At 42.1% G+C, this 16,130-nt stretch overlaps 1 protein-coding gene across 1 annotated transcript in view; it reads left to right on the top strand.

Annotated features, from left to right (window-relative positions):
- The first annotated feature begins 2,820 nt into the window (after positions 1–2,820).
- Positions 2,821–16,130, top strand: part of LOC111949384 (roundabout homolog 2) — an 86,006-nt gene continuing 72,696 nt past the window's right edge. Inside the window, exon 1 of the mRNA XM_070434197.1 lies at positions 2,821–3,395. Coding sequence (XP_070290298.1) covers positions 3,317–3,395 — 79 coding nt within the window. The 5' untranslated portion in view covers positions 2,821–3,316. The remainder of the gene's footprint in view (positions 3,396–16,130) is intronic.

A 16,130-nucleotide genomic window follows, 5' to 3' on the forward strand; every position in this document is an offset into this window, starting at 1 on the left:
AGTAATACAAACCTCCTCACTCCCTCTGGGGTGGCTCAATACAAATACAACTCTCCTACAAATTGCAACTGATGTTTGAGGGCATGATAAGAGGATGTATGTTGACGTTGTCTGTATCGAAGGGCCTGAAATGAGAAAAGCTGGGCTGGCCGCCAAATGCAGTTGTAATATTAGTTGCTTACCTTTGCACTCTACTGTATTAGATGTAAACGGCCTGCCGCTGGCCCTGCATGGCGGTGACACCAGGTGTGTAAATAAACCCCAGGCTGAGGATGTGTCCCAAATAGCACCCTGTTACCTTCATAGCACACTACTTTTGACCAGTGACCAACCTATGGGCCCTGGTCAAAAGTAATGCACTACATAGGGAATATGGTGTCATTTGGGACGCAGACTGAGTCCTCCAGGCTGACTGAAGGTCCCTCGCACAGCCAGGCAGGCAAGGAGGGGAAGACAAAAGGGTCTGGACCAGTGACTAATGACACTGGCTGATCAGTTACCACAGAGGTTGACAGCTAAGGACCCTCTCTCTGTGGGAGAGGAGAAACATGACGAGGTGAGCCCAGTATAGGCAGGGAGAGAGAAACTAGGATCCCTGAATGAGTTTTCTACACTGTACAGTGAACCACCAACCATGATCAGAGGCTCACATTTACAGTTGTAGTGAGTGTATAGCCTCTGCCGAGTCCCCAACAACCGGATGTTCCAGTTTTCAGGGGAAATTGAAAGAGCCTGTGATACAACTTCCGCTTTTGGACGTTTACAAGGTGGCACTCCATCTGAACTCCTCCTCCACTTTTACTGGATTGGTTGAACAGTACAGAAGAGAACCTCACAATATTTGTTTCCTGCATGTTAAGACCAGTATGTAGGGGATCTAGTTTCAGGCGTTAGGTTAGTGAGTGTAAGTAAGTGATGGGTTCAGTGCCAGGGTTGAGAGTTGTTTAAGTTGTCATTAGAGTTGTACATTTCATGTCGGAATATACAGTTTGTTTAAAAGGGAAAATGTAGTTGTCTGTAGTCTAGTCTCTGGATTGGGTCTCCAGGTTATGGTATGGAGCCAAACGGGGATCTGAGAGACATGAGATCAAGACTTGGGCAGAGGTTGGACAACTGAACCTCACATTCTTTACCGGAGTCACACTGACTAGCCTGTCCCACCATCTGTACCCTGCCACACTTTCCCCACCATCCACATACTCTACCCCATGCTGAGGGACTCTTGGTTATTACAATTAACAACATTTATTATTTTATAGTTGAATCCAAATATATAAAAATGGCGTCTACCAAAATGCACGTTTCTGAATCTTAAATAAACAACCACAACTGCTCTCAGGTAATGGAGTTTTTTTATAATGCATGAGCAAAAATGAGCTTTTTCCAATCAGAATACATTTCCCTCAAAGGCACAAAAGGTAATGTATTTATTTTGAGTGCATCATGTATGAAATCCATAAGAATTAGACATGAGTGCATTGATAACATTGGGCTCCCGAGTGGCGCAGCTGTTTAAGGCACTGCATCTCACTGCAAGAGGCATCACTGCAGTTCCTGGTTCAAATCCAGGCTGCCTCACATCTGGCTGTGATTGGGAGTACCATAGGGTGGTGCACAATTGGGGTAGGCTGTCATTATAAATAAGAATTTGTTCTTAACTGACTTGCCTGGTTAAATAAAAAAGAACCTCCACCACCTGAAGACAGTGTCCACTGGTGGCAGTTGTTGTTTAAATCTAGACTGACGCCACTAGGACTCATAATGAGATGTTTCCATTTGCTCTGTTTAGCTTTTGTAGACTTTGATAAGGTCCACGCTTCCATTGGAGCTGGGGGTTAATGCCGTTGTGGCCTCTCTTTGTGTCATTTGCCGGGACAGGCGTCTGGACTTCTCATCTGTAGCCCAATTTCCAGCCCCATTCAGGGGGACAAAGGGAGAGCAGGCACCTGGTTCTCCATGCGCACTCTCCATCATGTTGGGCTCTCCGTAAGAGACATATAGACAATGCATTGAGAAGTCAGGGGCCAGGGGCACACAGAGGCTGGGCCGGGCTGGGGTGGAGTAGGGTGGGGGCAGAGAGATGGAGCCTGCCCTGGGGAGCAGTGTGTCCTCCCCAGAGAGTATAGGCATCAGAGGCTCTGCAAGAGGCAGATTGCAGATCAATGAGAGGAAGGAGTGGGTGTGAACCAGCACCTGTTTAATAAATCACTATGGAATCTGGGGCCTGTGGAAGCTCTGTGGCAGGCAGTGTTAAAGGGCTGAGTTGTTCTGGACTGTTTATCACAGTGGAAGGCTATCTTCATCATCATCATCAGAGGTACATGTACTGTAGCAGCAGCAGAATATCATTATCCTTTATCATCATCATTATGATTAGAATTCTCTTCCAACAGGAGGAGAAGCAACAATAACTTATTGATCATCAATAAATGATTGAAGTCACCACCATAACAATCCTCATAATTATCCCCTTGATTACAGTTCTGTTGGTCAATAACAACATGTGCCCTCTGCGATGTAGTTTTCATCCATTTGTCTTAGCCTACYTAAAGGCAACACATGACATTAATCATTTCAGCCAATTGACAGGCTAGGATTATGTTTATTGAATTACCTATAATTGCTTTGCCATACAATGTTAGGACCATATAAATTGGGGTCTAAGGAAACTGACACCTGCAATTACTGTAAAGATTGACATGGCTGAAACGCAGACCTTTAGGTTGTGAATCATCTCACTGTCATCTAGCCATGCGTAGCGCAGAAGGGGGATCAGGCGGATCAGAGCCTGCACAGATGTTGCTCCTGTCTCTTTAAGAATACCTCCTTATATTGGCGAAGGTTTCGTAGCGGAGATATGTTTACTCAGTTCAGCATGTGCGTCAGTTGACATTCGTAAACTGGTCATCTCTTATTCCAGGAACAGGGCACACATACAGAGATTCGAGCGGGAGCGCAACTTCTCAGACGAAGCTGTCTTGTTTGTATTTTAGAGAAGATTAATATATTTACGTATCGATTTCTTGTTTTATGGTAGAATGACTTGCTGAGGACGTTTCGCTACAAGATGATTTCATTATGATTTTGCGTGCATGTGTTGGGGCGAAGTGATGTTACAATATATTTCTTCATGCGAAATTGTCATGGGGTCTGGAGAGCTGTTGTCAAAGTTCGGTGGGGTTTTTAACCGCTTGAAAAAATCCAACTGAGCTCGTAGTAAGCACTAATTGTTTACCTCTTTGATACATTTGGATACTGAATGTGACAGAGGGTTGAAAATCAGTTTGGCCATAGACCAACCTGTCACCASGCAAAAATGACAAACTACAAGAATATGGAGAAACATAGCACCCATGTCCTGCTATTGACGGTATCAATCATCTGTACCGCATCAGGTAAGTGAGAATCCACAATATGAACTCTTCATCTTCTCAACTTGTATGCGTAGCCGATGCATCAAGTACAGGTAACTGCCAAAATAAAAGAAACACTGAGTAAATTAGGGATACAATGTATGTGCTTTCACACAGGTGTGGTTCCTGAGTTAATTAAGCAACTAACATCCCAACATGCTTAGGGTTATGTTAAAAATATAAACAATTAACCAGTTTCCCGTTATTTTGGCTACCATGGTTAGAACAAAAGATCTGTGACTTTGGTTCTCAAAGGGGCATAGGGGTTTAAAGTGTGTGTGTCACCAGATCTCAACCCAATTGAACACTTATGGAAGATTCTGGAGCGGTGCATGAAACAGTCTTTTCTAACACCATCAACATAACACCAAATGATGGATTTTATTGTTGTTTTTGCTGTTGACCTGGATCACTGGTTGCTGTGGAAAAGGACGTCAAAAGGGGGGTGAGTGTAACCGATGTGAAATGGCCAGCTAGTTAGCGGGGTGCGCGCTAACAGTGTTTCAATCGGTGACGTCACTCGCTCTGAGACCTTGAAGTAGTTGTTCCCCTTGCTCTGCAAGGGCCACGGCTTTTGTGGAGCGATGCTTCGAGGGTGGCTGTTGTCGATGTGTGCAGAGGGCCCCTGGTTCGAACCCAGGTAGGGGCGAGGAGAGGGACGGAATAAGTCAAGTTACACTTGACAACAGCTCTGCTCCACAAAACGCAATAAGTATGAATGATCTGACTTCTGCGGAGGCTTTATCACAGTAAATGCTGTACAGTCACTGCGGATTTCGGATTGACCAGGCAGAACCTTTTAGCCAACTCCACTGTATGGCCTACATGATGAGTTGGTTTTGTGTGCCAAGCATCAATTATCATAAGACCCTCGATATTTATTGGAAAGGAGCATCAAGCTCATAATTTACACCACCCTGTGAAGTTCATAACTTTATTTAATCTGTAGTTTAATAAACTGCATGCTTTCCCGACAAGCTGTAGTGGGAGTACCACACATGTCATAGCGTGACTTCAAGTTTACTTTGATGCGATGGTTATTATATCGGTCCTTGCATAAAAGCGTTTCCACTGACATTTCTCCCATTATTCATTTTACAGACTCAAAGAGCTCACCTTCTCTGGAAAATTTGCATCACACCTGTCATAATTTTTTATTCTATGTACTTTACTCACAAAAAGATTGCTTGTAAGTAACCAGATTTCCATCCAATCTGCTCCGCTTTGTTAAACTTTCCTCACCAATGCTTGTATTTCGCAAGTCTACTCTTCCAATCACATTTCTACGGTCACAATATTTTGTCCCATACGCTTTCATTTTTGAACCAATGTTTACATCTGGGTGGGGTTTAGGAGAACTAAATTGGTTACTATTGGTCAATTCATTTAGAGTGAGTTCAACGACCACACCCACAGAACGCATCATCAACGCTTTCCACCCTCTACCTAGCTACATCACTTGCCGTACTGCGGGACAGTAGTGCTCGGTAAGCGAATGGCATTGTGCCACGGTGCAGTACTGCCGGCTTGCAGTGCATATGCCGCACTCAAAATAACTGGGAACTCAGAAGGAGGGGAAAAACAAGCTCTGGCTGGGAAAAATCATTTTGAAAGGTAATCAGAAACTCTGGCAACTTTCTAGACCTCCGACCTGAAGATCACTGACGTCAAGATTTGTCCTCGTTTTTTGTTGCTGTTCCAATTTACACCAATACTCTCCCCATTGAACAGTATACTGTATCCTCGATGGTCACTACCAATGTTACAAGTTATTTCTCATGTATGCTGCCAACCTACTCATATTGGTCATAGCTACTGCCGGCGACATGTGACCATACAGCTGCCCAGTGGGAAGCAACAACCATCGGGAGGCACTTCTACAAAACCGGTGCACTGGTCATTCACACTGGCTTGTCGTGCTTCCCGTGAGCAGTAACGTTAGCTAATAATTGGCATGTCACGGTGAAATACACGGTGACCAATATTACACGTTAATTATCCCTTTCTTTTACAAGTTTTAGCCACAGATGAAAGGGGAAACTAGCGCCAGGCTGTAGCTGCCAGCATGGGTGGGTACTAACTGACAAGGTAAAAATCTGTCGTTCTGCCCCTGAACTGTTCCCCTGTAGGCTGTCATTGTAAATATGAATTTGTTCTTGACCTTTATTTAACTAGGCAAGTCTGTTAATAACAACTGTAGGTTTGTTTGAATTTTGAGTTCATGGACTTGGATGTGGTTGTTGAACTGTCACTCCAAATGTATTGACCAACAGTAACCAATTTAGTTTGTCTCTTCAAAATCCCACCCACACATGAACAGGGTTTAAAAATAAAAGCATAGGGAAAAAAAGATTGTAACCATAGAAATGTGATTCAAGGCGAAGACCTAAGAAATGCAAGCATGGGTGAGGAAAAGTGAAAAAAGCAGAGCAGATTGCTCTCCCTTTTTAAAAATAATTTATATCGTTTGTTTTGGCTTGCAATACAAGTATTCAACTTTTTGCTTAAAATATGTTTCCACTTTTTTTGCGTTACGCTATATCAATTTTTTCGTTTAAAAATMCAGAAGTTTTACGACCCATGGAAATATAACTCACAATTATTAAAAAATTAAAAAACAATTAAAAAAAATGTCATTGGCGTGCGTGTTTGTGCGTGCCTGTGTAATTTACATTTTATCCCTCAGACACCCCTCCCATCAAACTCTTTTTGAGTCTCTGTCAGAGCACACTGGTGCCATATGGTGTGAAGTGTATTCAGTGATATGCTTCACATATCCTGAGGTTTCTTTATTATGCATGTTTCCACCAGATGTCTTAAGTGTTCTGTTGACAGGGACAACAGACTCATGGAACATCAATGCAGCTGCCTCAGTCACTGTGAGCATCCACGTCATAGGCTACTTTAGGACATCAAGATTTCTTATGATCCTTTGAGAGACTGGCAATCCTATGATGAAATGTTTACAGAGGATAAGTACTACAATATTTGAAATTAATGTCCATGAGACAGGATGATTGATGTCAAAAACATGAACTACTCTGSTACAATTGAGACCACAGTCATGTTAAACAAAAATCATTAAAAAAAAGATATATACTTTATAGACACATGATAGATAGACGCCGGTGTATTACAGGGGTGCATTGAGGACATTGTTGCATCATCATGTTAGCAGCAGGGGTCTTATTTGACTTTGGTCTCCACTTTCAGTCAGGCTATTAATGCATGGTCTCAATCTCTCTTTGGAGTCTATCAATGCCAATACTTTCCCAAGTTGTTTTTGAACTTGACAGTGGTTTGAATGTGTCCTCCTAGGCCTCTGTTTGAGTCTGTAAAAAAATAGGGATCCTCCACAAATTGCATTTGATCAAAGGCAGAAAGAGGGAGAACTGTGTGCCTCAGGGGTTGAGCGAGACAGAGTTGCCAGAGCTAGCTGCCTCTGCTTAACATATTGGTTGCAGTCTCCGCACTTAACTTGCCTCACCAGAGTGTTTCACACTGACTGATCAATCTGATACAGGTTGGAATTAAATCACTTACTCTCTGTAATGACAAATCACTGCTATTTCAATTAATTTAAGTTTMATTAATTCAGAGCACTTGGTATGCTTGGTGTTTTACTAATCCAATGCTAAACACCCCTCTAAAGGCAACAGTTAATGAAATAGCTTACAGTGATATGTGTCCAGTTCCTCCTCCCCCTGGTTACTTAGCTAGTGAAACATTAGGGCTGCAGGTTCGCCCAAACCCTCTCAGAGCTGCACTTAATGAAAATGTTCTCTGGTCTGGATGATAAAACCACAACAACAGTGTCTGCCCACAGCCTACTACTGTACAGTACACAGCCTGACTTGAGTCATATCACTGAATAATGTCCTGCTTCTGGGACATGCTGATGCCATCACTGAGATGAGACATGGGCTGTAAGGGCAGCTGCCAGGCAAAGGCGCTGTCTCAGATATATTATATGAGACGGTAGCACACAACATGCACACAAAGAGTCAATGGAAGACTACAGGTTTAGGACTGAGAGCATTATTATGAGTCCGTCATCCAAAGACCATTTGACAGCATGCCAAGAGTAGCCAAACTTTTCTCCTTATGACTCTCAAATTCTTCTCAAGGGCTTTTGGATCCACTCCATTATATAAATGGTATAAGAAGTGAAAGCTTCATGAATAAATCTCAGTGCATAGCAACCAGCCCCAAAGGTAAGCAGCCYCTACAAATTTGTGTGACGGTGTCCCAATGTATCCTTGTGTGCCAGCTATAGTAGTTCCTTACTACCCATACCCAACTATACTACCCATGCTACTACCCATACCCAACAGGTACACTCTGTCTCCCCTGATTTGTGTATACTGTGAAAAAGATAGGAAACAGGATTGGGGGTGTAGCATCTCTGTTTTAAGAGTTGTGTTCCCAGCGCAGACCTAGAGGGTTACTTTTACCCTGAACAACAACAGGATTTGAAGTGAAGCAGGATGTAGTTCTCCCTCTGGTTTTGTTGTTTTCACACCATATTAGCATGATGGAGGTACACTTATGCCCTTGGGGAAGAAAGACTGACGCATGCTTAATATTTGTAAATATTAATTAATGAAACCCAATTACGTAATGTCATAGCTAGCAGCCATAGGCCAAATATAGCCTGGATCAACAGGGCTGTAAAGATGGGGCTTGATCTTTCCCTAAGCTCTTCTCCTGCTAACTCTGCTGTCTTAATAAGGCAGACATGTATGAGAAGCCATGAACCAACATGTGGGTGTCTGAAGTTGCAATTAGAGCCACTTCAATAGACAAGCTATCAGAGTGCTTGGCTACTTTCGCAGTCACTCCGACAGGGCTATGTTGCTTGCTCTCCTGTGGATGTTTCATGTTCTCCATGAATAGCTTTTAATATCTTAGTAAATCTACAGTGTATGACTATGGATGTTATTTAGACCCAGCATCCTTGCATAATGAGTTACTCATGATCTATAATATGATTAGCTCTCTGGATTCCGTTGCACAGTATGTGAGTAGTAGATGTAAATGTTAGTGGTTTATTAATTAACCTAACAAGAGGAGAGAATGTCAGCTTCATTCTGGAAAACTGCACAACATCTATCTAATGAGGTATGACCATAACAAGAGCTAGCTGTTTGCTTTAAATTTTCTCTTCCTTCCTACCAGAGATACAGGAACCTTTAGTAGCCGTACAGTGCACCAGACAGATACTCTGTACACAACCTTCGCTACAGCGTGGAGATATCCTTGAGAGGCTGGTAGAGCGTGTTTGAGGCCAACAGCCTCTCATTAAATGGGCTCCTCCCTCTGGAAGACACTTCAAGGTTGCCCACAATTGTCTTATGGACAACCTGGGCTCCTGCTTTGGAATTTTGCTTTTTTTATACATTTTTTATTTAACTATGGAAGTCAGTTAAGAACAAATTCTTATTTTAAAATGACGGCCTACCCCGGCCAAACCCTCCCCTAGCACGGACAATGCTGGGCCAATTGTGCGCTGCTCTATGGGACTCCCGGTCACGGCCAGTTGTGATACAGTCCGGGATCAAACCAGGGTCTGTAGTGACGCCTCTAGCACTGAGATGCAGTGCCTTAAACCACTGCGCCACTCTGGAGCCTAATAGCCCCTGATAGAAGAAGCTTTCAGTGCTATGTGGAGTGAAGGACTAGTCTGATTGTGAAATGGGTGTATCTACATTTATTTCTTCAGTGTGTCATATTACAATGACATAAACCTTACATAACCACTTATTGGATCAACACAGATGGGAGCATTTTGTGACAACACAGATTTAAGAATTTGCTCTTCTGTGTTTTATGTAATTTATTCATTTATGTGGGTTTATAAATATGCCCTTCCCTTAGCTGTTCACCCTTTAGTGTGTTTAATTATTTTGTTAGTTAATTTGGAAACAGGATTGACTTAGAATCATATTTTGGGGCAAATCAAGTCACACCAAAGCATTTCAAGAATTCCATATGCACATTGAACTCTGTGGACCCAACATGCCATTTATTTCATGTGGTTGAACGCTATCCAGGCCAATTGAGCAGTGGCGACTGTTTTGGTTGCATGTTATTTTGGCATTAATACGTGTCACATATCAGTTTGCAAAAAAATCTTTGAGTTAATAAAGCCCCATATAAACATGGTCTCTTTTTTTTTTGTGTGTGTTGCTTTCTGGAGTAAGGCAGCTCCAAAATGCAGGTGTTTCAGCCTAGCTCAATGCTTTCTGTGGTGGTGCAGCCAGCGGAAAATACGGAGTGTAGAGATTGGTAATGTTCTCTAGTTGCGCCTTGATTGGCTTAGTGTTCTGTCACTCATGGTGACACTACGTCACCGCCAAATCTAAGGGTAGAGCTCAACAATTCAAACCCCTTGTGTGCTGCCATAGTTACATTAGAAGTGTCCATCCAAGAAGGCTCAAGGTCATTGGCCACCGATAAAATCACATTATAGCTACAGTAGCTTTGATTGGACTGATCATGTCAACATACTTTCAAAATCTTAGCTAGCAGTCATCATGAATCAAGTCGACAATCTACTGGCAAATCCTTTTTAATCCTTGTCATATGAAGAGAAATTATAGATGACATCGGTGCTCATCGGCCATTGGACATAAACATTACACAACAAGCTGGAAATCACTAATTCAACAATGAGTGGTATGGAAGGAATCAGTGGCTAACTGCAAACATTGCAAAGCAATCACTAGCCTGCTATTCAGTGGAGTAGATGTGTGGTCCCAATTCTGGGTTTAAGGGTCTCTTTTTCCAAGCTCATCCAACTCGGAATTGTAAATCGGGAACTCGGGCCTCTTTTTCTAGAACTATGACCTGAAGATCACTGATGTCATAATTCAACCTTTTTCCAGTTGTCTTGAAAGCCCCATAAATCCAGAGAATGCCAGACTGATGACAAAGTCCAAACATGTCTTGTATGCTGCTGCATAAGTAATGTAATATGCCAGGGAGATATGCATACTGTAGCTAAGAAAGTAATACTAAGTGTATGTTGTGTAGTAAGCTGTTAGTAGCCCATGTGCCTCACCCTAATAATTTGGTTTATTTTTCCCCTCATTTCGCCTACTGTTCTGACTTTGTGGTGCACATGTAGCCTATAACCTGTTTTTAGAGAAATGTAATGATTGAATATTGTAAGAGCTTTCATTGTCTGCTCATGCCCCCTTTATATATCCTACGGTTCTGACTTGGTGTACAGGGAGAACACTGTAAGAACGGCCCATGATCTGAATTCTGTCGCTGTACATTTAAAAAATGCTGAACAAATTGTTATATTGACTACATCTGTCCAAGCTCGCTCATTAATGTCTTAATCGAAATTACGGATTGTCTCTTATCTGCTTGTTGTCCTCTTATGCCATAGTTTGTACATCTCAATTGTCAGTATAAACCACATTTGTTTAAGCAAGTCAGCCATATCAGCTATGTTTTTTTTTTTAAAGGCAGTAAATGAGGCTGAATTAACTTTTCCTGCCGAACAAGGCTCCGCTGATAGCCAGGTGTAGCAGTGGTAAGATGTTGGGACTCTGCTGTTTTATGTAGGCCCTAACAGTTTGTGGGCACTGTTTGTCACCGTTTTATAGTGCAATTAATGTATTATTTAGTGTTGTGTAGTGGCTGGCATGCCCCCCCCCCCCTCAAAATTAGTTTTTTATATATATTTTTTCCCCCACCAAGATTTACATTCTTAAATCGGCACTGGCCATGAGCATTAGCTGAATATTTGTACCGCTTTATAAAGCCTCCGACATGGCCAATTACAGGTTTTTCTCTGTCACAAACATGATTGGTTGCTAGTGTTTTTGTGTCTGAAAGGTGCACTCAACTGCCACCCACAATGTTCTTGCCACAAATCAAAAATAGCCTGGTTTTATACATCAAAGCAGCCTTACAATGTGACCCAGATGAACTACCCTCCAGTGCATGCATTATAACATTGGCTGAAATAGTACTCACAACTTTCATGTTTCAAAATTATTTCTTTATCCAGATGAAGGGTACTGCTATGGGATCCCCTATGGCTCTTAACTATGCTCATTTGTATGTGGGTTACATGAAGAAACAGTCTTGTCAATCCTCTTTTATTTTTATTAATTTTGTTTGCCCAACATTATTATTCGGAAACAGGACATTGATATTTTTGTTCTATGGAGGGGGATGCAGAACGGCTCTAGGCGTTCCATACTTTTCTTAACTCTTGTTATGAGCTCCTGATATTCACTATGCAATCTGACACACGTCAAATCAGTTACCTTGATCTTTTGATTATTTGTGAGGATAATGTTCTATACACTGATCTTTACAAGAAACYCACTGATCCAGTTTGTTGAGGGCTGATAGCTGTCACCCTCTTCCCTTGACAAACGGTTTGCCCTACAGCCAATTCTGTCGAATCAAAAGAATTTGCAAAAAACAATCACAAAGCTGCAGAAACATGGCTGAGATGTAAAGAAAATTCTATGAAAGGGCAGAAATCTCATAGATCAATTGGTAAACTTATCTTTAACACCCCAAAATACCCCTGCAGAACTTCTCCTTGCCCCTCTACTGGATGGAAACTACAAGTGTTCAATGCAATGGCACTTACAAATGTAGATCCTTTAAACACCCCCAAACAGGGGAAACAGATCCCATTCAAAGGTGTTATCACACCCTCCACTAAGGCAGTTATTTATCTTATAACTTGTCCTTGGTAAAAATGTGGGCAAAATGAAGCGCAAACTAAAAGTACGAAGCTCTGAGTATCGTAGAACCATTAGGTGAAAAACTCAACGTACCCAGTCGCTGACCACATTTTGGAAGCGAACTACCCTATTTTGTCCCTTCGCTATATTGGCATCGAACACTTCAATCAACCTAGGAGAGGTGAAGCCGCCTGGATCTTTTAATTTAAAGGCCCTCGCTCCCTTCAGTCGGAACTTTGATATGAAACAATTCCTGGGGTTGTGTTTTTGCTATCAATTATAAATAATATTGTGTTTGTAGTCTAATTAAATCCATGATTGTATGTTATCCATTCATGTTTCTTTTTTTTTTTTACATGTACTATTGGTATTTGTAAACGGACCAATGAAATCCTGCCACAGCCGGCCATGATAACAGAAACCTGTGTCCTTTGAAACCCTATATAAGGTGCACCTTATAACACCTGCAGTGTTTGTCATTCTACCCTGATGAAGACAACTTGGTTGAAACAACATTGGAAATACATTTATTGCATCTGAGCTCCGTGTGTGCAGCTTTCCTTTTCTTCATTATTCAAACATCCTGATTATACACTGAAAAAATATTTATAAACGCAACAATTTCTAATATTTTACTGAGTTAGTTCATCAGTCAATTGAAATCTATTCTTAGGCCCTAATTTTTGGATTTCACATGAATGGGAATGCAAATTTGTCAGATGCCTGTTTGTCAGATGCCTCAAAAAGATAAAAAGTAGGGGCGTTGTTTCAGAAAGTAAGTCAGTATCTAGTGTGACCACCATATGCAGGGTGACACATCTCCTTGGTATAGAGTTGATCAGGCTGTTTTGTGTAATGTTGTCCCATTCTTTAATGGCTGTGTGAAATGTATGTATATTGGTGGGAACTGGAACACACTGTAGTACAGTCGTGGCCAAAAGTTTTGAGAATGACACAAATATTAATTTACACAAAGTTTACTGCTTCACTGTCTCTAGATATTTTTGTCAGATGTTACTATGGAATACTGAAGTATAATTACAAGCATTTCATWAGTGTCAAAGGCTTTTATTGACAATTACATGAAGTTGATGCAGAGTCAATATTTGCAGTGTATTTTTCTTTTTCAAGACCTCTCCAATCTGGCCTGGTATGCTGTCAATTAACTTCTGGGCCACATCCTGACTGATGGCAGCCCATTCTTGCATAATCAATGCTTGGAGTTTGTCAGAATTTGTGGGTTTTTGTTTGTCCACCCGCCTCTTGAGGATGGACCACAAGTTCTCAATGGGATTAAGGTCTGGGGAGTTTCCTGGCCATGGACCCAAAATATYGATGTTTTGTTCCCCGAGCCACTTAGTTATCACTTTTTATCACCTTATGGCAAGGTGCTCCATCATGCTGGAAAAGGCATAGTTCGTCACCGAACGGTTCCTGGATGGTTGGGAGAAGTTGCTCTCGGAGCATGTGTTGGTACCATTCTTTATTCATGGCTGTGTTCTTAGGCAAAATTRTGAGTGAGCCCACTCCCTTGGCTGAGAAGCAACCCCACACATGAATGGTCTCAGGATGCTTTACTGTTGGCATGACACAGAACTGCTGTTAGCGCTCACCTTGTCTTCTCCGGACAAGCTTTTTTCCGGATGCCCCAAACAACAATCGGAAAGGGGATTCATCAGAGAACATGACYTTACCCTAGTCTTCAGCAGTCCAATCCCAGTACCTTTTGCAGAATATCAGTCTGTCCCTGATGATTTTCCTGGAGAGAAGTGGCTTCTTTGCTGCTCTTCTTGACACCAGGCCATCCTCCAAAAGTCCTCGCCTCACTGTGCGTGCAGATGTACTCACACCTGCCTGCTGCCATTCCTGAGCAAGCTCTGTACAGGTGGTGCCACGATCCCGCAGCTGAATCAACTTTAGGAGACGGTCCTGGAGCTTGCTGGACTTTCTTGGGCTCCTTGAAGCCTTCACAACAATTGAACTGCTCTCCTTGAAGTTCTTGATAATCCRATAAATGGTTGATTTAGGTGCAATCTTACTGGCAGCAATATCCTTGCTTGTGAAGCCCTTTTTGTGCAAAGCAATGATGACGGCACATGTTTCCTTGCAGGTAACCATGCTTGACATAGGAACAACAATGATTCCAAGCACCACCCTCCTTTTGAAGCTTCCAGTCTGTTATTCGAACTCAATCAGCATGACAGTGGTCTCCAGCCTTGTCCTCGTCAACACTCACACCTGTGTTAATGAGAGAATTACTGAYATGATGTCAGCTGGTCCTTTTGTGGCAGGGCTGAAATGCAGTGAAAATGTTTTGGGGGGATTCAGTTCATTTGCATGGCAAAGAGGGACTTTGTAATTAATTGCAATTCATCTGATCACTCTTCATAACATTCTGGAGTATAAGCAAATTGCCATCATACAAACTGAGGCAGCAGACTTTGTGAAAATTAATATTTGTGTCATTCTCAACTTTTGGCCACGACTGTACACGTCGATCCAGAGCATCCCAAACATGTAACAATGGGTGGCATGTCTGGTGAGTGTGTATGCCATGGAAGAACTGGGACATTTTCAGCTTCCAGGAATTGTGTACAGATCCTTGCGACATGGGACTGTGCATTTATCATGCTGAAACAACATGAGGCGATGGCAGCCGATGAATGGCACTACAATGGGCCTCAGGATCTCGACACAGTATCTCTGTGCATCAAAAATGCCTAGGATAAAATGCAATTGTTGTCCGTAGCTTATGCCTGCTCATACCATAACCCCACCACCATGGGGAGCTCGCTCACACGACACCAGACACATGCAGTCTGCCATCTGCCAGGTACAGTTGAAACTGGGATTCATCCGTGAAGAGCACACTTCTCCAGCATGCCAGTGTCCTTCGACGTTGAGCATTTGTCCATTGAAGTCGGTTACGACGCCGAGCTCCAGTCAGGTCAAGATCCTGGTGACGACGAGCATGTGTAACAGGGTTGAAATAGACTTTCTTAGTTGGATGAGTTTTGTCATAATTAAGCAGACAGGTTGTATATAGTTGTGGCGCCAACTGCATATATGTGCATGATCACGCAGGTTCCATATGTATGTTAGGTTGAAAATTATATTGTTTTATCACTATCGATGTTGGCATGTGTTAGAGTTGTCCTGTATTTACAATTTTATGGACATTTACAAAGTTAGCACGTTGCTGTACGCTAAAGGCTAGCTAGCGTCCGTCCTGTACTTTCCTTGCTAATGAGGTGTCCCCTCGACGTGTACATTTATTTTTATTTCATGTCACTTGGATTTCATGAGGCATATGCAGTTGCTCTGAAGTTTACACATTGTTGTGTGTGTGTAGGTCTGCAGGTATGTGCTCCCGAACTGTTATGGAACAATGTTACTGTACACGTGTAGCCCATCTGCTGTGTTATGGCCATCCGATGAATATTATAAGTTGAGCGCTCCTCTGTAGTCATGTTGTTACAGATGCATAACATGCATATCTACTACCATTATATAAAGCAAAAGAGTTGTTAAACTTTGGGGATTACATGACAGATTTTCTCTGAAGTTTACACATTGTGTTGTGTGTATGTCTGCAGAATAAACTGTGAAAGAGAACAGCACTGTGTCCTTTGTCGATGAGCCGTTACACTGGTGTCGTGACCCGTTAACCTCAAGATCAGCCTGAAGCAGATCACCGGGGGAAGTGAAGATCAAGTGTGCTCTTCTGGTCAGATTTTTTGTTTTGGGGCCTTTAGGACTGCTGTTTTTGTAATTTCAGTGTTGATTATTATTTTTTTTATTATTATTATTTTTTTTTATTCTACATTTGTTTAATCTAAAGGTGGTGTCATGGCTCACATTTACAACTGATAGTGAAATAGTTAACGATTTATACTACTATTGCTAAGGGGAGGGGTGTTTTGGTCTGGTGAGCATACAGGTAGCAATGCGATTTCCAGTGGCTTTCGTGGTCAGGGAGTGGGGACATCAGTCATTA

This window comes from Salvelinus sp. IW2-2015, linkage group LG22, assembly GCF_002910315.2.
Source record: "Salvelinus sp. IW2-2015 linkage group LG22, ASM291031v2, whole genome shotgun sequence".
Lineage (NCBI taxonomy): Eukaryota > Metazoa > Chordata > Actinopteri > Salmoniformes > Salmonidae > Salvelinus > Salvelinus sp. IW2-2015.